Source organism: Maniola jurtina, chromosome 2, assembly GCF_905333055.1.
Source record: "Maniola jurtina chromosome 2, ilManJurt1.1, whole genome shotgun sequence".
NCBI lineage: Eukaryota > Metazoa > Arthropoda > Insecta > Lepidoptera > Nymphalidae > Maniola > Maniola jurtina.
In genome coordinates, this window is record NC_060030.1 from 5,623,986 (window position 1) to 5,650,976 (window position 26,991).

The 26,991-nt window shown below is 35.4% G+C and overlaps 2 protein-coding genes and 1 long non-coding RNA gene across 6 annotated transcripts in view; 1 reads left to right on the forward strand and 2 right to left on the reverse strand.

Annotated features, from left to right (window-relative positions):
• The window catches only part of LOC123871118, a 30,291-nt gene extending 21,968 nt beyond the window's left edge, over window positions 1–8,323 (reverse strand). For all 3 annotated transcript variants that reach the window (XR_006797217.1, XR_006797215.1, XM_045914725.1), the window contains exons 1-5: window positions 8,108–8,323; window positions 7,071–7,226; window positions 5,604–5,787; window positions 2,836–2,985; window positions 1,254–1,369 (exon numbers count right to left, since the gene is read on the reverse strand). Coding sequence is in view for 1 of the 3 variants with exons in the window: in XM_045914725.1 (XP_045770681.1) it covers window positions 1,254–1,369; window positions 2,836–2,985; window positions 5,604–5,787; window positions 7,071–7,226; window positions 8,108–8,210 (709 nt within the window). In the remaining 2 variants the exon portion in view is untranslated. The remainder of the gene's footprint in view (window positions 1–1,253; window positions 1,370–2,835; window positions 2,986–5,603; window positions 5,788–7,070; window positions 7,227–8,107) is intronic.
• Window positions 8,324–8,529: 206 nt separating this feature from the next.
• LOC123871141 lies at window positions 8,530–26,907 on the forward strand. Its single transcript, XR_006797222.1, has 3 exons — window positions 8,530–8,590; window positions 23,857–23,859; window positions 26,897–26,907. It is a non-coding gene; the product is annotated as an uncharacterized LOC123871141 (long non-coding RNA).
• Window positions 14,360–17,165, reverse strand: LOC123871130. Of its 2 annotated transcripts, XM_045914742.1 has the most exons (5): window positions 16,657–17,165; window positions 15,889–16,086; window positions 15,584–15,748; window positions 15,066–15,348; window positions 14,360–14,438 (listed from the first exon to the last, which is right to left on the reverse strand). In XM_045914742.1, exons 1-4 carry the CDS (start codon window positions 16,999–17,001, stop codon window positions 15,100–15,102), a joined length of 957 nt encoding a protein of 318 aa, XP_045770698.1. In that variant the 5' UTR covers window positions 17,002–17,165; the 3' UTR covers window positions 14,360–14,438; window positions 15,066–15,099. The 2 variants fall into 2 exon arrangements, 1 of the variants encoding a protein (XP_045770698.1); XR_006797221.1 differs by lacking the exons at window positions 14,360–14,438; window positions 15,889–16,086 and having other exon boundaries at window positions 15,259–15,348; window positions 15,557–15,748; window positions 16,657–16,734.
• Window positions 26,908–26,991: the final 84 nt, after the last annotated feature.

Below are 26,991 nucleotides of genomic sequence, written 5' to 3' on the forward strand. Positions count from 1 at the left end.
TTTCTCTTTAGATTGCCTTAAAAGTAAAGAATTTATGCATTTAGATACACCTGTAAGTTTTACTCTCGTAACAGCTTACATGACTAACTTACGACAAATTGGCTAATATAAATTCTTATAAGTGTCATTTACCTGTTGTCAATTAATAACGTAAGCTACTTACGCGAGTAAAAGTTACAGGTGTAATCGCAACCTTAGAAGCATTAAAATTAAAATACGTGTCGCACAGCTAAAAAGTGTTAGCGTTTTATTGATTACTAAAGTAAATCCATTTTTGTCTAGGATTTGTGATAAATACTGTAATTTAAATACTTAGTATTTATTAACTAAAATATTGCTGGTACCTATTTTTGCGAAACCAAAAATTTTAAAGCCAGAATAAAAGTAAAATCGATCAACATTGTTTTATTTTTAAACCCTTTTTATAAAACTGTTTTGTTTTATTGCAACTTGTTTTTTTAAACATGCTATTTCGTTCGTCCGAGATCTGTGTACGAAATAGTTTGTTTTTATCTGTGATGCCTATAACTTGTTTCATTAATATTTTCAATTTACCAAAATTATATTTACGCATTAATCCAATTATATTTATTAATTCCATCGTCCATAGATACGAGTAAAAGTAACGCGAATGAAATAAGCTTTCAACGTTATTTCCCAGACAATCCTAAGGGAACCTCTGACAAATATTACACATTTTGTAAATTACGTATGCAGTGATGTGTAATAAGTCTCCTGAGTATATTAATGTTAAGAGTAATAAATTGAAAATTCATATATTTGTACGTTTGGATGAGAAAGGAAAATTTCAAATCCACTCGTATCTTTATGGAACACTCAATCTAAAGAGACTGTGACGAGGGTCGCACCTTGTCCAGTACTCTTGCAGGATTATGAATAAATCTTGGGTGCCAATAAATACTGTTAACATTATGAAACTTTCAATATAAAAGAATTAAGAATAAAATATTTTTATTTCGGAATTTGATATTCAGTGTTTATTTTGATATAGTTCTCATGAGATTTTAAAAACTAAATCAACGCGGACGAAATGGCGGGTTAGTTTCATTGACCAATTACTGATTAAATGCAAAATGTGCGAATTTCTAGTCAAAGATCGACGCTGGGTTTTCTTCAATGAAATTAGGCCATTTTGCTTTTGAAACAAGAAGAAAGGTATTAATTAATCCGCAGTCAAACAACTTCGAATCATTTTATCTTTCTATTAAAATTAATCTATAATGTAATCTTACCCGTATGTGGAATTCTAGAGCCGCCTCTCGGGTGGAACCCTACTCCTTGTGTGTTGCTCAGAGAAGTGAAACTGAAGAATGCGAGAAATTGTGACCTGATTGTTTTTTCTGTTATCCTGGTAACAAAATAAAAAAATGTCAATGTCAGAGAGAGAGAGTGCAGTCTACGTTAAACAGGCACCAATCGGGGGTCTGGACGTTGAGGCATAGCCTTCTTAACCGGGTAAGGCACGGAGTGAAGTTAGTACCTACACTCAGTCTTCTAGCCATTTCACTAGTTAGGGTATGCCATCGTGGCCCTCTAGCTTCTAGGGCCAAATGTAAAATGTCAATGTGAAATGATAATTGTGCATGAACTATATTCTGCGTCACCGCGTACGTTTTGTAGAACTTACGAAATTGCTCTAACAAAGCTCCAAATCGGTCTGTATTCCCAATAGGACACTGTGCTGTGAGCGTCGTAGATCACAAATTCTATGTCCCCTTTGTCGAATAACCACAATTCCGAACCGAGCATTACTAATCCTTCCGTACAAGGGCAGATGAAATACTGTTACGGAGAATTTCGTTTGATACAATGTACACAATACGTTTACGGACATAAGTTCTATAATAGTCGTACTTAATCATCATATTTCTATAGTCGTCATGTTCTCTGAGAGCTGTTAAATCTACAAAGGAGCGGAGTGGTGCTGCATATCGAATGGTGCAAGTTGGACCATACAGATTTGTTTCTTATGATGGACTAAGTATAGCGAATTAAGCTTGTGGTTGTGTATCATGGACCTCCTCAAAGTAGCACCTGCTTTTGCATTACAATACTAAGAAATAATTTTATCAGAAATTTCAACCAAGCAAGGCTTGGAAGGCTCGGCTCTGCTAATTTGCAATAAAATTACTAAGCGCTAATTCGCTGTCGGCATTCGTTGCTCGTATGTTCATGTTATATTAGACGGACTCGAAATATCTGTCTGTTAATATTACATGGACCTAACGCTCATTTAAATGCCTCGACTAATGAACGTAAACACCATTTAATACGGATTGAACGCCACCGCAGAACTACATGTACGGATTTTGGGTTTAATAGCAGCATTCAATATCAAAATATGTGTGTATTTTAAATCATGAAGCGGCAGATTTTGGTGAATAATAAACAGACGTAAGTACCCATCCACTTAATTTAATTAACATGAAACAATACGCATTACAGATAATAATTACTTTGCGAACACAAATAAACAAATATTTTGGTAACACAAATATGTTATGTATTTTTTTATGTAAATTTTGTGTGCAATAAAGAATACTTTACTTTATTTTAACAGATTGAGGTATCTCAGTACAGATAATAATGTTTTAAATTAGCTGATTCCCGGCTTTGCAATGCAACTCTTGCACACCTATTGTACGTTAATGGTAGGTACTATGTCGAAAACTTCGCGACAACAACTGTAGTCAACTCATGAAATCATCGATGGATGAAATATGAATAATTTTCCGAAATTCCAAGTTGTAAATACTAACTCTGCATTCAGAAATTCTGTATGAGAATTTTTTTTTAAATACAAGTTATATTCACCTAAAGTCTAGTACCGAAGCTCCGTGGTCAGCGAAGAGCACGACAGGTGGGGTATACCTCTCGTTGGTTCCACACAACCTGGTCTGCGCAGTACCAGTGGCGTCTTGGACTGCACTTCCATCGCCCAGCTGCAGCCATCCGCCTATACAACTAGATCAATATTTTATTGATTTTTAACCATTCAGAAAAGGTCAGTAGAGGGCATAGAGTTCTGAGGGGTACCTTACCTACTTTACAATTATTAGGTATTATAACAGATTTTTTGGCCCAAAAGTTGAAATTCATGTTATTATAAAAAATAATGGCAATTTTCGTTGGACTATGGTACACCATGGACTAACTAAAAGAACAAATAAATATCAATTCATCATCATCATCATCATGATCAACCATTACGCGTGCCGGCTCACTATTGAGCACAGATCTCCTCTCAGAATGAGAAGGGTTCAGGACATAGCCCGCCGCGCTGACCAAGTGCGGATTGGTCACTTCACACAACTTTGAGAACATTACGGAGATCTCTGGGGCATGCAGTTTTCTCGCGATGTTTTCCTTTACCGTTAAAGCAAGTGGTATTTAATTGCTAAAAACGCACATAACTACATAACACATTAATATTAGGTACGTATGTGCATGTCCTAAATAGCTCAACGGTACATCCAAACCAGGAATTTTTGTTAGTGACCAAATAAAAGCACGGTAGAGACCTAGGTATGTAATTATGATGTTGAATTGTGAATTTTGTTAGGTATTTACTCGTGGAAATATTCCGATTATTACATTTTAACAGGTTAATTCAACAATTCAATAATTTATTCAAAAACCACAAATGACGTGTAATGGATTACGAAATATTCTATGTCAACACAATGTTGGTAATGTATTGTGAAGTTGAGCTTCGTCACTCGTAATGATCGTAATGATATTATTACATTGTAGTATATTTCAGTCAAACTTTGTCAAATCAATACAAAAATTTGGTCCTGAAACTGAAATTATTTTAAACTGTAGATATTAAACAAAACTACTTATCTACCATTTGTTTACAAAATGACTCAAATCAAAAATTATAATTTTACTAGCTTATGCCCGTGACTTCATCCGCATAGACTACACAAATTTCAACCCCCCCTTTTACCCACTCTACGTCATAATGGCTATTTGCATGCCTTAGGCCGATCCGTGCAGTAGTTTGAGCTGTACGTTAATATATCGATCAGTCAGTCACCTTTTCTTTTTATATATTTAGACTACATAAAAAGGGAATTAGTTATGTCACTAGCAAACCTTATTGAACTATGTATAAAGATTAATTTAATGAATTCTTATTTACTAGGCACAACAATAGTCTAATATATCTGCAAGAAATAAAAGCCAACTCGATTGTACACAACCTCTACACAAGCTCTACACTAAAACTTTTGGCCTAAATATATTGTAATTCCTTTCAAAACGTCCTACGCATAAAAGGAGCACAGACCTGTCAATTATGCTTGTTTAGAGATTATGTACATAGACCTACAGAAATTATCTCACTGAATTTTATGCTTTCAAACATTTAAATACAATCGTTGCTCCTTTGTGATATCACGTATGCGTCTCTGGTTACATAAACCTAATAAAGCAATTTCAACTTTCAGGCCTTCAATGTCTAGCCTAGATCTTATAATTATACGAGGAATATAATACTAATAATAACTTAAAAGGCATGACGTTCCATACATTGTTTTGATTGAAGATCGCCTTCGGGTATCTTTTGTATTATTACGACATGTTCTACAAATACCTAACAAGCTCAAAACCAGTTATAATATGAGTAGGTATTATTCTGAAGGAAGATAATTATTTTATTTGTTTTATTTTTATTTTTATGTACCAAAATTGTAGTCATAATTAATTGTTTTCATTCAAATGATGAGAGGTACCAAAATACATAGGGTACTTTGGTATACTTGGTTGGGGCTGAGGTTAGTAGACCTGAGGTGACCCATTAAATTTCAATTCACTTTACCTACCACAGATTATTACAATAATGTATAAGTTTCTACTGTGCGCCAAAGCCTAACTGGGTTGAACCGTTTATCTGAACTATCCCCGAGTGTAAGTTTTACGTTTCATATGTATGAGAAATCTAAGTTGATCCACCAGGGCCACTGTTCGTCTTCCTACATAATATTATCACAGTCTAAAGATACATTGTGATAATATTATGTTGATTGTGTTCAAAAACATTAACACAAACTTCTCATTATCTCACAAGTTCTGTTTATTGAACATTTCAGAATTGAATTTCTCATCGAAAACAATCTAGCAAATACGTACTTATTAGGTAGATATTCCCTACTAACTATCCCATTACCTACTTTTTCATAATTGACGTGTAAATGCTTCATATTCCAATTTTTAAATAAAATTTCAACCTACCCCACTTATTACTTGGAGCAATTTCTTTGGCGTGGTATACCTGATTAGATTAAGTCGGATTCGTTGCTTTTAAAAAAAAAATTAAATAATCTTAACATGTATAAATCGTATATACATTATTTTACTTCTTGTGTTTCTGTACTTTGTACTGATTTGTGTGATGTATTACAATAAAAGTTAATAATTCGTCTAAAATAAAAATATTAATCTAATACAATATCTTCAAAAGAAGAGTGACCAGCTAGGCAAGCGCGTTTCACCTTACGCTGCAGCATCAGCTGTTTGGTATGATTATTGCATAGTGAAACGCAAGCATATACAGTTAAAAACCTTAAAACCTTTACCTTGAACCATTAAATCTACCGACAGAGACGAGCCGGTAGAGCTGGATCTCCACCCGCTGCCCAGCGTCAGGCTGAAGGACGTAAGAACAAGCACCCGGACCCTCTATCGATGGAGACTTAATCTGGCCGAATGTTTTGCCCGATTTATTCTTGAGGACCCGGGAGTCTATTGTTATGTTGCACACTATAACAAACAAGTCTAAATTAAAAATGTATAGCACCCCCGACAAGTGAAGGTTACAGTAACTAGAAAAAAGCTGATAACTTTCAAACGGCTGAACCGGTTTTCTTAGATTATAGCTTAGAACACTCTCGATCAAGCCCCCTTTCAAACAAACACAAATAAATTTAAATCGGTCCATTAGTTTAGGAGCTACGATGCCACAGACAGATACACAGATACACACGTCAATCTTATAACACCCCTCTTTTTGGGTCGGTCAGAAATGGAGCTGAAACGCTTATTTGTACAAATCCTATTAAGTAGTAAATGTAACTTACATAATCAAAGAAAAGAAGACGGCGAGTCTTTTAATGTAAAAACAGAGATTACGTCGACAGTGCGCATTGGAAGCTTGGCTGAGCTTTTGGTTGACCATAATTAAGTAGATACCCATATTCTAAGTCGTAACCTCATGATTTCCTCGACTTGACTCAACCTCACTAAGGTGTTTTTAACCGACTTCCAAAAAAGGAGGAGGTTCTCAATTCGTCGGAATCTTTTTTTTATTATATGAGTGAATTTTTACATAATGATCAATGTTGTTGATAAAAGAGCAACTGCAGAGTGTCTTTCCAACTCTTCTCATTTCGAATCGGTAGTAAAGTCACAGACGTACTCGTAGCATAAGATACACTAGTGGTCGTACATAAAATTAATTTTGATTTTGATTTTCCAGGTAAAAAATAAATAAATAAAATATCTTTAAAGGTTATAATAGTGTCGCTTGCTAGTGGTTCCCACACTAGATAACCTGTATCGTGGCGACCATGTATGTCTTCCTAGAATGTTTTACAGATGACTAGGAGGGGAGGTTAAACGATACGTACGCCGAGTCGTCGTGTTATCCAGCCATATAAAAATATCACAGACTATAGGCGCATCACGGTCTTCTATTAATTACTTCATACAAAGTAATTCAAAGATGGTACCATTCCTCGATTGAGGTAACTCGACGATGTGAAGTTGGCGGTCTGATTTTGGCAAGTAAATGGATTATCCATCCATACTAATAATATAAATGCGAAAGTGTGTCTGTCTGTCTGTTTGTCTGTCTGTCTGCTACCTTTTCAAGGCCCAACAGTTTAACCGATTCTGACGAAATTTGAGCGTTAGCTTATATTCCGCGGACGGACATAGGCTACTTTTTTCCCTGAAAATCAAAGATTTCCCACGGAATCTTTAAAAATCTAAATCCACGCGGACGATGTCGCGGGCATCCTCTAGTTATTAATAAAAAGACCTACTGTTAGAGCAGTACTGTTCCAAGCCACACTGAGCGCATCTCGTAGGTGCGACATCACCGCAAGGGCATGCTCCGTCCCGCACGCAGCACGCGCAGTCTTCACTCCCGCCGGGGCACGTGCAGCCTGATGATGACTGTGTCCAAAGGTCTACTTGACCTGTGAAAAATAGCTTTTATAGGGAAGCAATGCTTGTAAGTAACCTACAGACGTTGAGGTCTCAATCTGAAGAAAGCGTAGCACTGGCAGACACTTTCTACTCTACGTGGACAAGCGACATCAAACAAGCGGTATGGAGCTGCTAAATTTATGTAGTGCAAGACATGGCGTGTGGAACTTCCTACAAGGAACTTAAGCCCAGTAGTGGACGCCTGTTGTTTGATTATGAAAATGCTTACAAAGAAAATCACACGCCTGCAGGAACAGGATGACGCAAAATACAGTACATAATGCAAGTGACGAAAATAAAGGTCAAATCGGCACCTAAGACTGCTAAACTCATCAGCATTACTGTAATGCGCTCAATGCGGACAATTCTTGCAGCTGATGTTACACGCGTCACGCCCAAGAAGACCCCTGAATGAACCCAAGCTTCACACTATTCCTTCTTCAACTAAGTGTTACGATATGGATTTATAAAAATCTGTCTCTTGTTTTCCACCCCAGACGTCATGATAACATTTGAATTACCCACCAAGTGTTATCAATCATCATCATTTCTTAACTATTATCCCCATAGAGGGATCACTAAGTTACTGAGCACATAATATTATCTCCTCTCAAAAGAGCTTGCGGGCTATGGTCTAGCACGCTGGCTTAGTGCATATTTTGGAGAACTCTCAGACATGCATGTTTCCTCACGATGTTTCCTTCACCATTAAAGCAAGTGATATTTAATTGCTTTAAACGCACATAATTCCGAATACTCAAAGGTGCCTTCCTGGAATCGAACCCTGGACCCCTGAATATCCACTTCACTTCACGGTCGTCTTATCTACTAGTATTCGATTTTACTTGTATTCGAATAAAAATTTACTTACTGCTGCCATCTAAAAAGATGGGTGTCCAAGCGATTTGTGCGGAGACGGCGGCGCACGCGGCGGCGAGCAGCACCGCTACGGGCCGCATGGTGCGCGCGGGCATCCACCGCGCCTTCGCATTGGCCCCCACACTCCCCCAACTCACGGACAAACAGAAACAATAACGAACGACCGCGCCCCGATTTGCATGATTGCACAAACACTGTAGTTTTTATTGTTATTTCACAACGCTCCTAGTTTATAAAGGTTTTATTGCGGGTCTCTCCGATCCTCTTGTTTTCCTGGTAATTTTGTTTTGAATTCCATGCGGAGAGTTGCCTGAAACAAAATATTATTTGTTTTTTATTTTATTTTTTATTTATAGTCATTAAACTTATAGAATGTACAGGCTTATTTGACGAATTGGTAAGGTAGGAAATGTATGCAGCTCGACGTGTAACATCGTGAAGATCGCTTCCAGCGAAACCGGTTGCTGTGATCCGTGTTAATTTTGCTATCCGTGTAAAATTTTACCGGGAATTTTGTGGATTTAGATTTTTTAGATCCCGTGGGAACTCTGATTTTCCAGTATAAAAAGCAGCCGCCTATATTTACCTGCATTCTCCAGGTCATTAACTTTAACTATGCAAAATATCACGTCAATCTGTAGCTCCGTTACAGCGTGATTGAAAGATAAACCAACAAATCAACAAAATAGTAAATCAACAAACAAACACACTTTCGCATTTCTAATATGGGTAGTGAAGTGATATCTCATTATGCAATATAACCTTCTGAGGCTCTAATGTAACTTCGATAATGTTGCGTTTAAGTCTATTAGAATGGATGGGAAAGGGATGGATTTTTTCATCCCTTTTCTGTCGATGATGAAAGATTTACGCACAAATAACTTGAAAAATCACACTCATAGCTCAAGGAACAGGGCTCTGAGTGTAACTATTCAAGTCAACATAATATCTGTATTTTTAGGCACAGTTTACTTCGGCAGAGTTACTATATACAGACTGCTGGATTTCAAAATCCATATCCATACTTTTATAAATGTGAAAGTATGTCTATCTGTCTGTTTCTTTGCTACCTTTTCATAGCCCAGTCATTAACCGATGATAAGTGCAGAGATAGCTTGCATCCCAGGGATGGACATAGGCTACTTTTATCCTGGGAAATAAAAGAGTTTCCGCAAGATTTAAAAAACCCAAAATCCACATTGACAAATTCACGGGCATCATCAATTGATATTACTTATTTACTTGTGAATTAGTCTTTTTATATTCTATTGGTCACACAGTGGTAACTAGCTAGGTAACCCATAAGACCCTTAGTTAATATAGAAATTATGAATTCCGAAATTGAACTGACCAGAAATCGAACTCGGAGCCTGCTGCAATGGTCATAGTGATTACTGTAGTTTTACAACAGGACCACATCAGGGGCTGTTATAAAACTATAATGATCATTAACATTGCACGAAGAAGGTTTTAAAAACTGCAGCTTATTTGAAACACTCTAATCTTATAATTATTTTGTTCAAAAGAACAGTTCTGTGAAATAAGAAAATAGGTACAAGAACCACAAACGTTTTAAAATTACGTAACTAAATCCGAACGTATTTCCGAGAAAGCACCGAACTTTAAAAGCGTGAAACGAAATTGTAGAAGAAGATAAAGATCGCTGGCTGCGAGTGTGCACTGTGCACTACTTTATCGTCTCTCCGACAAAATCAATACCTCGCTGGCCAAATTCCACAAAGCAACCGAACTCCGGAAAGGAATGGTTCGGTCGTGGCTGTTTTACAATCAAACATAGCTCGTGAGTGCTGTATACTGCATATGATTTGTATATACTAAAATATTTATAATTTATGTATACCTATGCGACGCAGTATTTTAATCAAAATCCGGTAGAGTTATGATCAAAAGCCGTATTTTGATTAAAATTGTATAGTGTACCTCTGTAAATACACTGGATTTTAAAAGCAGTATTTTGAATAAATCGATCAAAATATTAGTTTCATCAAAATAACGCGACATCATACAAAATGTGTGAGTGCATAGTTTTAAATAGAATTAGTTATGCCAATGACTCGGATTATTATGAATGCTAGGGTGCAAGGGGTCACAGGTTCAAATTGTGCGATTGAGAGAGATCGCTCCCTGCGACTTTTTACTGCGATACAGATGCAATTAGGTCGCAATACAAGTAGCAACGTGTGGTTGGTCCGTCTACTTTGGCCAACGTTTGCCACGATTCTTCGATAGACCTAGGAGTAGATAGAGAATCCAAGGATTTGAAAACCAGAGTCCTTCCAGGTTAGTCAACCACCTAAATCTCTAATATTAAGATAAGTCTCCTAATCTTTAAAAAAAAATCAGATATTTTACAAATAAAAAACAAACAACAGAAAATAATAAAATATTTATTTAATAAATCATTATGGGTACAACGTGCAAACTAATCGTTCAAAAAAATAGCATTCAATTTTCATTAAGACCGAAAAAAGATCAAAGAATGTTAGAAATCAAACATGTTTAAAAGCCCCTAACTAAATGAAAAAAAAAAAAAGAATTAAACACATTGGAAATAACAGCCCCGAGGTGGCATCGCCGGTGTAGCGGGGACAATGTCCCCACATTGCAGACAAGACTGGGTAGCGTGGCATGTGTTCTTTTTCTCGAAATAGTAGCAACAGTTACCCTAATGGAAAAAATAAATAGTTTAAGTAAGTACACTGGTATTTTAAGTCGAGCATTGGCGTCGATTCTGATGTGTTTCTTTTAAACAAAATTTTAAATATCTGCACGAAAAAGGACAAAAAATTAATTTTACATTAAATCCTCTAAATAGTGCTACAAATTTAAAAACCATGCTAAAATTGGCGCCTAAAGCGTTTGATAGCTTTAAATTATAATTTGATTTATTACAATAAAATTACAATAAGTTTATCTGTCCTTCTCTTATTGCATTGTTAAGAAAAAGATGCAAATACTGGAAAATTTTGTTGCCATCAGAATCAGTACCATTGTATCATATAGGCTAGTCTAAACTCTAATCAATGAACGACAAAGCATAGAAAATGTTCGTAACCCATTGGTTAATCACTGTCACTGAATCGAACAATCACTATAATAGCGGCCAGTGTCGCATGACACACAGTAATGAACCAATCATGAGTCAGTTCCGATTTATGCTAATTTAAATGACATCTCTATAATCAGTAGTCCCTTTTTTCGAAGGATGGTTGTTAAAAACGCGATTTTTAAATACATGTATTTTTCTTTAATTTATTGGTCACTGTCAAGAGTCTCATAGAAACCGATAAGCTACAATTATATCAACTAGAATCTGCCGCAGCTTCCTCAAAGCACTTAAATTCCTATCAAGCTAAGATGCTGCCTCAATTTATTGTAGGCCATGTTATGAAGCCGAGACGCTTTTTTTGTCGTGATCAAAATAGCCTCAGTTCGAGTAATACTTTTCAATGAAAAGAGCAGATGTATAAATTATTATTATTCGAGCAGTTGTTTACCTCAAGTCTAGACTGATAGGCTTGAGGCTGGCCAGATAGATACAAAGTTATTCTCTAAAAATATGTCTTCTAAATTTTTATAAAGTGAAACTTAATAGGGATAGTAAATATAAGGGTAAGTCCGCACTGCAAAATATTTTCTAGCGATTTATAATCCCCGTATGCATAACACGTAACAAACACGTCATTTTTGTCAGTTTTTTCTATACAGTTCATAGTACAAAACATTCGAGCGAATTTAAATCACGCCGCAGCACGATGAATTCTGCAGCAAACATGCAGCAAAACACAGTTTTGTAGAAGAATTATTTTCACCTTTTTTTCCACGAATACGGGCGGCTTCTTTCTCAATTTTCATATGTCACAGAGTTATGCGAGAAAAATCGGATCGCATCGAATTATGAAGAAAATTACAACATCCCAATAAAGTCCCAAAAGTTCCAGCATTTATTTCCAACATTTTTTTATTAATTTGTTGAAATAAAAAATACTTCTCATAAAACAATGTTTAGTAACGTTCTCTGAGTTATTTAAAGTAAATAAACGCCTTATTTGCATAAAAAGCAAAGTTTTCCTACGCGAATCACGTAAATTAATTAACTTTGTAATTAAAATCTTAAGTTCAAATTCTTTCGTTTTACTGCTTTTTCCGTTACTTATCAAGGAAGTGTAATCTCGCTTTCCAATTTTCTAAGCTCCTAGAATAATTTATCGCTTTAGTTTCTTTATTTAAAACATCTGGTCAAAATAAGGGAATTTATAACACTATAGTTTCTTTATGTATTTAAAAGTCAAAATATAAATGTATTTAATAAAAAAAGTTGGATTAAAAAGAGACCGGTGCTTTATCGTAGTTGGTCAGAACATTTTAGACTTTCAAAAATTATTGTTGTTTAAAAATAAAGTGTTCAATTGCTGAAAAAGTTTTTTTTTTAATCAACTTTTATTTGATGAAAAAAATATAGCAAGCGCGCGACGCGAAATATCAAATATGTTAAGAGGTTATTACGCTATAAATGCCGCCAGCTCCCAACATGATATCAACCAGAAAATAAGGGAAAATCACGAAGGGTCGTATTTTTAGCTTCAGTAGAAAATAAATCCATCTAAACCCTCGCCGCAACCAATGAATAAGCACTGCGGTCTGACGGACGATCGGCATAAATAAACACTAAGCAATCAGCCTCGCGGTAATGTCAAATCGTGAGTAATTTGTCCGAGAAAGGGAACGATACAGTACGATTACATTTGATTTCTTTTCATCTTCGTATTTTAACAAGTGTAAATTAAAAATTTATAACACCCCCGACAAGTGAAGGTTACAGTAACTAGAAAAGACCGAAAAGACCTGATAACTTTCAAACGGCTGAACTGATTTTCTTGGACTATTCCGCGCCTACGATCCGAAGTATCTGAGTTTTCCAAAACATCATTTTCAAATAAATAATTATGTATCTAGACAACGTCCATCTTGACAGCTTGACATTTGTCAATTGACGTAATATTATGAACCTAACGGTTATCTAACCTTCTTTTCTACAAGAAAACTAGAAAAGAGCTGATAACTCTTAAACGGCTGAACCAATTTTTTTGGATTATAGCTAAGAGCACTCTCGATCAAACCACCTTTCAGACAAAAAAAAGTAAATTAAAATCGGTTCATTCGTTTAGGCGCTACGAAGCCACAGACAGATACACAGATACACACGTCAAACTTATAACTCCCCTCTTTTTGGGTCGGGGGTTAAAAACAAGTATTTTAAATCTGCATGTTTAAATAAAAAGGTTTTTATGTACATCAAATTAATCGTCATCATTTAAATTACTTACCTACTTAATAAGTCATCAATTAAGTTTAGATGGCGTTTAAAAAAAGCGTCAAGAAAGGTTTAAAAGTAGTCATTACTTATCTTCCGGCATTGAAGAAAAAAAGGAGATTATAATATTATCTACTTTAATGCTGAAATCTTTATTGGACGGAAAGATATTGAAATTTATTTCATAGTTAATATTAGTTCCCTTTTCTCCAGGTCTGAAGTGATTTTATAATATTGAAATTCTTCAGGGCATCAGTGGCGGTATTTGTTCGGCTTTTTGCTTTGGCTGCATCAAAGGATATTGCGTGGGAATCAATTCAGGTGCCGGCCTGATATAGCTTTAGGTGAATATTAATTTTCAAGAAAATTCTGGCTTTTGTATGGAAATTAAAAACTTTAGACTTAACTTCAAAGTTTCTTCACAAATATTATGTTTATCGCAAATTTTATACTTATTTCGAAGAACCCTATGATCCTATGATATGATATTTTAGAATTTTGTAATACATAGCTCAAAAGTTAGGTATGTTTTAAATATTTTTAGATCAAAATAATTAACAAAATCTGATGTTTTAGTTCATCTATTTTATAAAGAAACTGATATAAAAAATACAAAACACCAAAAGTCTAGAAACTTGAGATTTTGCACTAGGTTCTCGCTATAATTTAAACCCCCGTAAAAAAGTTTTTGAGAAATTCTCATCAGATCTTTAAAAAAAACGTATATTCACGCCAAGTTGTTGCAAAAGTTAATTTTGAGTACGAATACTTTAGTAGGTGGAAGCGACTATAAAAACACTATTATTTCTTTTGAAAACGAATACATAAACTAACTGTAAAACTGTACCATATCATCTTGACTGTGGTAACGATGAACTTCTTGATCAGGATCTATGCAAACTGAAGAAACTGCGAAAGGCTTTCGCCTCGGCCGAGCGCCCACGGCTACTTCACATGCGCGGCGCATTAGAACTGTAGGCTGATTTACCTGCAACAAGGAAACTGCACATTATTATAAACAAAATTTTTGCCAACCTTCCTAACATAATTTTGAAAGGCTTAAAAGGATTAAAAATAAGAAACTTCTGAGTCACTCAGCGGGCGATGGAGAAAGCTATGCTTGGAGTGGTCCTAAGGTGCTAGAATGTCACCATCCTAGCACCAGTCCACCCCCAACTGTAGACGTCTATTAGTTGCTAATGACGATGAAACTACCACACCAGATTTAGACCAAACGAGCGAATTCTCATTCTATCCCCAGTCTGTAAAATAATCTTTGGATAGTTTAGTCTCTCATTGCTCAATCCTGCTGCAATTGCTCATTTGGTTTAAATTTATTTTGAGACGTTCCGTATTTGATCGTTATTACAACCGTGGAACTTGAAATCTGCTTAGGTAAAATCATATCCGCTTGTTTTGGTGAAATCATTGGTGAAATCATGCACTTTAATTAAGAGAAAATCCCTATATTGTTTATACTAACTCAATGGAACGAGACTACAGCCACTACCCTTATAGACGTCACAGCTTTCTTCATATTCAACTGATTTATAATAACGTTTCAGCAAGAAGGTATTATATTTAAAAAAAAAAAAGAATTTTCAAGGGCACGTACATTTTATTTTATAAGCTTTAACTTTGAACTTGTATTAGTCATACAAAACATCTTCTAAAGAAACTTCAATAGGTTCCTTCTTTAGTAAACAACATTCGATTGGATTATTGTATTCAGGTACTTTGACAGGATCTTTCACTTTTAATGGGACAGGGCTAACTTCACATTCTATTGCTACATCACGAGGACATCGTTTAAGAAAGTTTGCGGTGCCTAATAACTTAGAATGTTCTTGGTCTTGTATACCATTTCGCTTGAATGCAGACACTGGTAATTTTCGTACCTGGAATTGACAGTGATCTTTTAAGTTTGCATATTATTATCTTGTTTTCCAATACCTATACATAAAAAATGTATTAAAGTAACTACAAGTTTGAAGAGATTGCGCCCTATCATAAATTCAATAAAGGCATAGGTAATTCCTTTCCTAAATTCATTAGTCACTGCCATAAGATGTCTTTCATAGGCAAATTGATTAATAATTAACCCACCGAATCAGATCACCGCTTCTTAGAGACAATACTAGGAAGTTTCTTCATAGGTTTGACGGGTAAAATAAATGGGCTATCGCTCCATGTGGCATTTCTCCAACATTTGCGTATATACGATATTCCACTGCTTTCTAAAAATTGCTGATCTTGAAGGCCGTTCCGCTTTAACGCACTGGATGGTAGGGGATTTACCTGCCGATTCGTCAATTCTTGTGGCTCAAAAGTATGTATTCAGAGGCGAGATTTATTTTAAATACACAGGTACAATTAAAAATTGGTTATTGGTTTATATTCCTAATTCCTAATTCACTTTTTATCCTTTTCTTTTTAACGGGTAACATTTCTTGTGTAACTTTTGGATATATCCTGCGGATAGGTTCCACTGCAGTGTAAACGTGGTATTCACTGCCTATACTGCCAGCGCACAGATATCGCTGTGCCCCTCTATACCCATGGATTTGGTCTTGCATACCATTTCTACGGTATGCCGTAATAGGAAGTCTACCGTGTCGCGTCGGAACGTACTGTTCCTGAAACCAACCACAAATATGATTTTACTGGCATATACTACTCGTAAGTTGGTTCCAGGATCATCATATAATTTAAAAATATTTTTATTTGGAATAGATTTAATTTTACTTACGGTAAATTTCCATCACATAATCAGACGAAATTAATTACTTATTGACTATAGCATCACACTAATATTATAAAGGCGAAAGTTTGTATGTGTGTGTGTGTGTGTGTGTGTGTGTGTGTGTGTGTGTGTGTGTGTGTGTGTGTGTGTGTGTGTGTGTGTGTGTGTGTGTGTGTGTGTGTGTGTGTGTGTGTGTGTGTGTGTGTGTGTGTGTGTGTGTGTGTGTGTGTGTGTGTGTGTGTGTGTGTGTGTGTGTGTGTGTGTGTGTATGTTTGTTACTCCTTCACGCAAAAACTACTGGACGGATTGGGCTGAAATTTAGAATGGAGATAGATTATACTATATAGGATTAGCACATAGGCTACTTTTTATCCCGGAAAATCAAAGATCCACGCGAACGAAGTCGCGGGCATCAGCTAGTGGTCTATAAAGCTATTATATTATAAAAGAATTTTAAGCTTACGATTCGTCCATCTTCATAACGGTAGCATGGTATTACGTATTTGGTTTTGATTGGTTTGCATGGATTACTGCATGTAGGACAGCAGTCATCTCTTGGAGGTGACGACGATCTACGCTTACAATGCGATTCGGCTTTTGGAGTTTCATAACAACAATTATCACAGTTTTTTGAAGACTTGCTTTGTGTGCTTTGTGGTTTCTCACAATAATACACAACCTGTCCTTTTGGGCAGCGGGGTAGGCAAGGATAACACGGTGGTGGTTGGCAACATTTCTCTGGGTCGCAAGGTGACACGAGCATTGGTGTTACGGCGTAGTCCCCCAATTCATCGAAGCAATATGCCATTTTTTTACTTTTCCTTATACAGTTTTTCTTACTTTTAATTTATTTGCATAATATTTAAATTGTTACTCAAAAAATTTCAAATAAACATTCAAAAGGAAGAAAATGAATATGTTTTTACTTGTCAAATTTAAATTAAATTTTGTTTTTCAAAATACCGACAGAGCTTTGATGGCTGGTAGTTATTTTTTTTTAAATGTAATCTCTTTTTCGAGATAATTGCTGACTTTCCTAGTAACGTTATTGTGGCAAATTGTACAGTATCTAAATTAAAATAAAATAAATGCTCCTGTGAGCACCCTGCAATTTAATTTCGCTTAGAGAATTGTATACAACAGAATTAGCCACATTGCTAAGATTTGATATCGTACTATTTAATTTATTATTATTATATATATATTATTAAATATATTATTATTATAATATATTTATTAAGCAAAAAAAAAAACAGTTTTGACAATAGATGAACTCCTTAAAAAATAGCAGACCGTAAAAGTAAACATGATACTATGATATGATATTTAGATACTAATACTTGAGAAAAACTTGAGGTTTGATAGTACTAGTTAGATAGTAATACTTTCATATTACAAAGTACCTAGGTTTATGAGTAAAGCAAAGCTTTCGGAAGCTTTCACAAACATTTTTAGACGCCGCCTTGTCGCCGCCGATTCGAAAATGCAATTTTCTCAATGCAAATCGAACGCCTCAGACAGATTTAATGCCTTTCTGCTCATCATTTCCGGAGAGAGTTGAGGATAGCCGCTTTTGTGGGAAATGGAGGATATTTGGCAAATTGTCCTCGGTACTTCACTGTCTAGACGGCATAACGAACTTATAGAAGTAATCTAAATCGAAGCATGTACTCGCACTTAATAACCCCCTGAGCAGATTTAAAGAAACACAGTAATAATCATATTTTGATAACATTATCTTACCAGTTACTTTACCTTTTTACCAGTTTCATAATTATTATACCAGTAAGTAAAGTATAATATTGTTGTCTTTGATTAGTCAAAGTTTTGGAGAAATACCTAATAGGTAGTGTAAATAAAAAAATCGAACACTAAACAATTTAAGTTCTTACTGATCTAAAACAGTTTTCGGTCCTCGAGTTGAAAAAAAAATGATATAGAGCACAAAAAAAATGTTTAGTAACTTCTTTAAGTCTCTCATATTATGTAGTTTGTAAAATTTATAAAAAGGTCAAAAAGGTGACTAATTGAGCCAGACATACTTAAAACTGTATAGAAACTGAAATTGAAGATAGATAGCTTTTTGTCGTCAACTCAGGCAAAGTTCATAATTATTATTTGAAGGCATTGAAGGCCTGACATGATGGTATTATCAAGTTGTTTTTCTCTGGAAACACCCTGATTCATGTTCGTTGCAGAACTTTATACATAATTATTAAAGAAAATAATTTGTATAACCCGCATGATCATAATATTTAGGTAGGTAGGTACATGTGGACTTTTGTGCGAAAGCTATGGTTTACGAGGTGATTTACGATCTATTCCCCACGGGGCCAAATTATGCGAATATGTGGGTTGGACGGCGGACCAGACATATTTCAAAGTCTAATAGAGCAGTATTTTTCATTATCAAAATATTCTTCGACAAGTAGATTGTTTGTTATAGATCGAAGAAAAACAAATCAAAAATCACACTAGCCTTCTACAAATATTAGTGTGTGATTAAAATGACGCCACCAAGGAGCAATGGATCAACGTGATTTTTTGCTCGGATATAGTAAGTATATCGCGCACTGAGGGTTCCGTACTCGGGCATTTTTTCCAACATTTTGCACGACAAATCAAAAACTATTATGCATAAAAATAAATAAAAATCTGTTTTAGAATTTTCAGGTAAAACCCTTTCATATGATACCTACCCCACTTGGTATAGTTATCTTACTTTGAAAATTGAAACATATTTTTATATTTTTTTTAATGTTGTAACCACAAATTCACGGTTTTCAGATTTATTCCTGTACTTGTGCTATAAGACCTACCTACTTGCGTTTCATGATTCTAGGTCAACGGGAAGTACCTGTAGGTTTCTTGACAGACAGACAACAAAGTGATCCTATAAAGGATTTTTTTCCTTTTAAGGTACGGTAGCCTAAAAAACCTGGTTATTGAGTCCACGCGGAATAAGTCACCGTCACCAGCTAGCAGCAGTAGCTAGACAGATATAAAAGCAAAAAGTAAGAATAAAAACAGAGATCCAAATAGAACACCATGAAAATTTGAGGAAACAGAAACCATAAAATAAGGAAATGTTCAATAGCACACCAAACCGTACATTATTCACCATTATACCATGAAATAGGGTACTCGTATATACGATCGAATGACATCAAAATGGAACAGAATAATATAAAATACGACGAGCCCTGGAAGCGATACGATATTGTAACAAGGAGCGTCATTTGTCAATAGCAACGAGATTTAGTGTCCTTTTAGAGATCCCGTATAGAAAGGGTATAAGGGGACTATTTTTGCAACATCCGTTCATCTTCCTGTCATTGAAGGCAGGAAATACGCACATATTTTAATAAAAAAAATCTTTTTCCAGTCATACATATTACTAATATTATAAATGCGAAAGTATGTTTGGGTTCTTCAATCACGCCGCAACGGAGCAATAAGTTGATATGATTTTTTGCATGGATATGAGATAGGCCTGGAAAGTGACACAGGCTATATTTTATCCCGGGAAATCAAAATCAAAACGGGATTTTTAAAATTCTCAATCCCTAGGGATGAAGCCAACGCTTAAAATAAATGTAACTCTGTCAGATATGTTCCCAGTTCAAAGTGGTTTTAAAAATAGAGAGAGAGCCAGCGAGGGTCAGACCTTCGTTATTTTATAAAAACTGAAAGTTTCTCTGCGTATTTTCCCCAACACGAGTAAGAACGATCAGTGACTATGAATTTCGGATCATGGTGGATTTGGGAGATAACAGGTAAAAAAGCTATACAACCCCCTGCCAGACTCCCTTAAACTTTTAAACTTTAAGAGTGTCTGGCAAGGGATTGCCACGACACTATGTGTCTGGCAATGTATGAAGTGATTTATTATTATAATTCAGAAGAAAATATTTAAAAAATTACGCTTTAAATTTTGACGTAAGATTTTTTATACCTTTTTTACCTGTTATCTCCCAAAGCCACCATGATCCAAATATCATAGCCACTGATCTTTCTTCCCTGTCTTAGGGACAATCTGCAGTGAAACTTATACTTAGCTTTTATAAAATAACTAAGGTCTGGCCCTTGCGAGCTCTTATTCCACAAACTTCAATGCTATTTTGGCTAGTGCAAAGCATAATGGCCGAACAGATAACAAAAATAATGGGGAAAAAACTTAAGCTCGTGAAGTGAACCATACATAAAACGTTTTACTCGGTTTTCAAGCGGTAAAATGCATTTAGTGTAAAAGAAATGTGTTTTCCCAATGGCTTTTTTGTTTACTTTTTACATGCTAACTGCGTTGCGATAAGTGTTACTAATACATAAAAACAACGGCACATCCCCCCACCCACAAGAATTAAGGTAAACTGAACAATATAACTTTGTACTTATGTAGACCTATGAACGTATTATTGAAAATAAAGACATTCTCTTTATTTTACCCCCTTACTAAACTTGTGTTTTACACTACGAGAGAATTATAAGCATCATTTTCTATTTATATGGTAAATGTAAAAGTACTAAAATGAAAGTTATTAATTCATTGATATTTCAATAAATAAGCTGGATTCCAACAAAAATGTGTTTATTATTACCTACTAGGTATGTTAAACAACTTTTGAAGCCAAATATTTATTCCAGTTTGAATTGATTCGCTTTACTTTTTAAATCAAACGTCAAAATGAAATGACGAAGGCAAACGTATAAATAAAACAAAAATTGAAAGCTGTGTTGGCGCAAAATTCTCAAAATTGTTTTAAAATTGTTGCAGTGTTAACCATTCAAAGCAATTTTTTTTGGGTCGACGCGTTATTTATTGGTTTATTTAGTAATGCTTGTTGGCTGCAGACATGCAAAACCTAAATTTTTATACAACCTTTTCAACGTGATTGAGCAACAAATATCATAGATAACCTATGGAATAACTGAAATTCTACCCTTTTCCCTCCATTCTTGATAGACTTACAGCTTTACTACAGCTTTTATCTCCCAATATCGTTCTTGGAGAAAATCTTTTAAAAAAGCGCATACGATAGCATTTCGTAGTTAAAAAAAACTTACCGTAGGGCAAAGCAAGGAAACTATCAATATTACTGTTTATTTTTGTGAGTGAATTGTCTTTCTTGGTGTAGCACTTATTTGTTTTTCTTAACAGACAGAGCAACTAAGTCTTGTATGTGCGTTTTGGCTCGAATAGGTGCGTTAAAAACATCAAACACTTTTTAACGCACTTATTCCGTCCGTTTTGCCTATATAGCGTCCCGGTGCTTGCGTCGGTCGTGCTGGCTAATGGAAAAGTGGACTGACTTTTAACTACGGAACTCTACTTCTATAGTATAATTAAAAGTGAATTACCGAAATGTATGTACGCGCATAACTTCCGAAAGACTGCACCAAATTGGATAAGTAATTCTTTTTTTGTTGTTTGTAATTTGTCAGGACAAGGTTGTTTGTATGAAAGATTTTTTTTGAAAATCCACGGGAAAAGACAGTTCCCGCGGGGCGCGAACGAAGTCGTGGGCAAGTATTTAAATAATAATACTCGTAAACATCATACCAACATTTTCTGTGCAAAAAATAAAAAACCCCTCTGTTATTTACATTCCTAATTGTGTTTTTTGCTGAGCAGGCCGAAAGTTCCAGAAACTTCGAAGAATCGTTCCAGTGAAGTTACCAGCAGAGTTTTTAGAGTTTCACCAAGTGTAAAATGTAACGGTCGAGCGGACGGCGTAAATAACAGATGAAAAAGGGTGAGCAAGAAAAACTTTCCACCGTACTTTAGTAGAAAAGTAATTTTGAAATATCTTTCAACTTTTATTTGATTTTAATTGAGTTTACTCATAATAAAGTGAGAGCTTTATAATGATAAAACGTAATATTAAAGTTTGCTAAAATTCATAAGGTGGATTCACCCATTCGTCTCCGGTCTCGTTTCGCAATCAAAATTAGGTATGCGTGACAGTAATATGTCGATGACATTAGGTCTAACCATGGTCTAACTACATATCTATGGCCTTACTACACTGGTGCGATTTCTACTTGCAAACTCTTAACTTCTCAGATGTATGCTTATGCGCATGCCTCATGTTCGCTGGCAATAGCGTAAGTATGTAATAAGCTATGTGGTGCACACAAAATCACAGGCACTCTCTTGCATCTTTTCCCTCGTCTAGAAATAACATAGACGGATCGATTGATTGTACTTATCGATAGTGTGGCACACTGACATTTGCGACCGATCATCTCGTGACCTGAATAAGTTAGCAATCTACAAACCGAGTGCCGTAACAACCTTATGATTGTCATTTACCATATTATTATTGTTATTTTATTGACCTGTCTGTGTATCTGTGTATCTGTCTGTGGCATCGTAGCTCCTAAATTAATGAACCGGTTTTAATTTATTTTATTTTTTTGTTAGAAAGGTGGCTTGATCGAGTGTTCTTAGCTATAATTGAAGAAAATCGGTTCAGCCGTTTGAAAGTTATCAGCTCTTTTCTAGTTACTGTAACCTTCACTTGTCAGGGGTGTTATAAATTTTTAATTTACAATTGTCTTTATTTTATTAGACAGCAGATTTACGCAAGATTTACGGACGTGTCTTAAAGTATAAAGGACCCTTTCTACTCCAATATATATCCGTAAATCTTTTATTCTATTTATTTATACCTAATACCTATGAGTTTCATGTTCAATATCTAAAAGTGGAAAATACAATAAACAAAAGTGGGTTATTGGCGGCTCACGTTCAGCCAGTTTTTTGTATGCTCTTCCTCAATAAAAAATTCAATAATCCCGCGATGTGGTGAATGAAGTACCTAGCCGAATTTGAATTGGCAAGTTCAACTCCATACATATTCAGTTAGAGGAAGCGACGCACTGCGCAAAACTTTTGGCACTCTCGCTTGCATACAAAAAATGAAAGTGGCTTGCGCGACGGTTGGAATGGCGCATTTCTCGCGCTGATCTTAACTTGACCTATATATTATGCTAATACCTTAACTTTGTGTTTCTTCTTTCAAGTGTCATCGTGCAAAGTTTGCATCTAATATTCTGCAGGTGTAGACTGAACTCTAAGCTCGAGCTTTGTAGAAAGTACTCATCTATGCTCACGGTGTTGAGTGCGCTATTATCCAGACGTATTTTAAGTTTTCGCTGCAATTCTGCTTCAATTCCGACATTATTAAAAAAAAAATGTAAAAGTGATATAAAGTATCTCTGACCCAAGCCTAAGGTTTCATATTAAAAGATTTAAATTGTTGTTGATGTTTGTCTATCTGTCTGTGCGTACCTATGCGTTCACGTAGGTATCTATCGCTCATCTGATTCAGTTGAAACTTTATAATATGCTTGTTTATGCTGGACATTAGCTAGGAGAACAATTGTAAATTAAAAATTTATAACACCCCCGACAAGTGAAGGTTACAGTAACTAGAAAAGAGCTGATAACTTTCAAACGGCTGAACCGATTTTCTTGGATTATAGCTAAGAACACTCTCGATCAAGCCACCTTTCAAACAAAAAAAGCTAAATTAAAATTGGTTCATTAGTTTAGGAGCTACGATGCCACAGACAGATACACAGATACACACGTCAAACTTATAACACCGATCTTTTTGGGTCGGGGGTTAAAAAATTGGTATCTTTAAATTGCTTTCAGAGCGTTAGTAAAACCTAGAGCAACTCGAGACATGCGAAGATGCACGGTAAGATGTCACACTGATGGGTCTATGAGTTACTTGTATTTCGACAACTCCTAGCCGTGAATTTACCTACTAAACACAATGACTGGGTAAATACGTTATGATGGTCAAATTCAAAATTATTTATTTCCGGTAACTTATGTCAAATCTGTAAGAGGTTGGAGCCTTCTTTTTCAGATAGGAGAACTACCTCTGTGTCAGAAGACACCGCTCTTCCATAACAATGATGATGTTAAACTCTTGATTTTATAATATTCCAATAAAATTTAAATCTGATTTTCTTGTTAATGATTTCAAATGTGGATACAAATCAGTTACATTCTCCTATTATCCATTCGTAACATAAATACTAAATATTATGCTCCATTTTATGAATACGAATATTAAAAAAAAACAATAAAGTTCCAAAATCCAACGAGAGAATTTTAAATTATGTCACACTCGTTTAAAATATTTACGATTCGCGTGAATTCACTCACAAGTAGGTACGACGTTCGTTTAAACGAAAATTTCTGTTTAAAATGAAACATTTTCATCTAAATCATTTTATTTTATTGCAGCAACTTCAACTCCGTCTGAAATTTTTCGAGTAGATGCCCGTGGGATATCATTAAAGTTTAACTACAATGTTGGTACAAAATTTTAATCCGAAAAACATTCTGCCGCAGCCATTAACAAAGTTTTCAAGGCCGAGTTAAAAACCGTACGTTCTTGAAACACTAATGGACTAAGTTGTGCAGTAAATTCGTTCAGGAGAGCCCGAAACAAATTTCCCGCAGTACTTCTTGCTTAACCATCCGGCTTTACTTTCCAGAAACTCACTTTCTGCAATTCTTGTTACATACATGACGGCATATTTTTCTTTGAACCACGTTTATATTTAGTTGGAAAAATTTGCAGTTTTAAATAAAAGACAATGTTATCAATGAAGTACCCTTTATAAGTATAACTTTAACTTGAATGTACTGACTTGAGATATTTGACTTGTTCCTGTAATAAGGGATGACACCTCTCTAAAATTAATAGAAGACAGCTCATGTTATTCGGGTGTGAAACAAGGAAGCATGCTTTTTGTCCTAATATATTTTTGTAATATGTACATAGAATTAGGCATATATCAAGTATACACTTCAAGGCTTCAGTCCTTGAATGACGGAGTATTCGATGTCCAGAACAACGAAACAAGCAGTATACAGTGCTGTATCGGATAGTTTAATCTGTTCGGAACAGCTAAAAAGGAAATTCTTCTATTTCATACGATGCGCAATACCACTGTGTTTCACGCCAGCAAGTTGACAAGTTTCGCAATTTGACGACGTGAAACACAGGCATCATCATCTTCTGGAGCTGTCACCACGCTGGGCTTCAGCCTTCAGGTCCAAAAGTAGTTTTGTGTGTTGCCTTCAGATCGAAAAGTCGTTTTGTGTGTTTTTGCCTATTTTGGCGTAGATTTCGTACAGGTAGGTATACATGAGCAAATGAAACGAAACAATATTTTAATATAACGTCAGAATCATAATAAAATATTATGCTGTAGATACCTATAGCAAATTAGTTTTTTTTTTTTAGTTAAGACCCTAACTAACAGAAAAACCTTTGCTAGAATATTATGTACAATCGTATTTCAATGGAAGTGATTTACACTCACAACAAATCCGTATGGTTGTTAGCCGCCTAAGCCTTCAAGGTATTTATGCAGTACTTCCTTGAATCATCAATTATTATTTTACAAAATTAAACTCTACTTCGCTACCTTATTACATTTTTAACCCCCGACCAAAAAAGAGGGGTGTTATAAGTTTGACGTGTGTATCTGTGTGTCTGTGTATCTGTGTATCTGTGTATCTGTCTGTGGCATCGTAGCGCCTAAACGAATGAACCGATTTTAATTTAGTTTTTTTTGTTTGAAAGGTGGCTTGATCGAGAGTGTTCTTAGCTATAATTTAAAAAAATTGGTTCAGCCGTTTAAGAGTTATCAGCTCTTTTCTAGTTTTCTTGTAGAAAAGAAGGTTAGATAACTGTTAGGTTCATAATATTATGTCAATAGACAAATGTCAAGCTGTCAAGATGGACGTTGCCTAAATACAAAATTATTTATTTGAAAATGATGTTTTGGAAAACTCAAATACTTTGGATCGTCGGGGGTGTTATAAATTTTTAATTTACACTTGTGCTTATAAATACTCGTAGCACCTTAGCCTCAACAATTTTGTAATCATGGTAATCGCAGTTTATTAAAAATTTAAAGCACTCGTGTTGTTAATTTTAACGTCGTACAAGTTGCTGTACCTATAATAAAATTTCATGGTGTTCATGGTATAATTATATCACTCTTTAATCATACTGATAATAATCATTATGATTAAAGAGACGTGTGACCGAATTAAGAGAGCGCAGATCAGGTGATCCGTCCGAATCCGTCTTGGATCCGAGTCATGGAGTTTCTCTACGTGATCCAATCAGAAATGAGGAGATCCATAGGAGAACGAGAGTAACCGACATAGCTCAACGGATTGCGAAGCTGAAGTGGCAATGGGCAGGACAGATAGTTCAAGAGCCCGATAGACGTTGAGATCCCAAGGTGCAAGATTGGCGACCTCTCACCGGAAAGCTCAGCGTTGGAGGACGCCCCACTACCTAGTGGTGAGCAGACAAAATCCATTAAGATCATGATCCACTGCTTATTGGTAAACTAGCTATTACCCGCGGCTTCGCTCGCGTGACTCAAGGTCATCTAATAATCATAATTGAGGTTTGTTACAATATTTTTTGGTGCAAAGCTTAAGTTATTTTATCATGTGTTAGAGCATGCTGTGGGAACTGTTTGTTTTTTCGCAATAAAAAGTAGCCTATGTCCTTCCCTGGAATATATCCTAAGTCTGTACTTACTAAACTTCATTAAAATCGGTTCAGCGGTTGAGCCGTGAAAACGTAGCAGACAGACAGACAGGCAGACAGATACACTTTCGCATTTATAATATTAATAGTATGGATTAGGTAGGTAAGTACGGTCTATCGTTAGTAAAAAAACTTTCAAACCCGCGTTCCATATGTACAATCTACACTCTACAAGGACATTATCCCTACTTATT

Excerpts from the sequence above, each read along its gene's own strand:
- LOC123871130 (XM_045914742.1), bottom strand. The coding sequence starts at position 17,001 with ATGGCATATTGCTTCGATGAATTGGGGGACTACGCCGTAACACCAATG. Across the intron at positions 15,749-15,888 it reads TTACACAAGAAATGTTACCC|GTAAATCCCCTACCATCCAG; the intron begins GTTAAAAAGAAA and ends ACGAATCGGCAG. Across the intron at positions 15,349-15,583 it reads TGAAGAAACTTCCTAGTATT|GTACGAAAATTACCAGTGTC; the intron begins GTCTCTAAGAAG and ends TGTCAATTCCAG.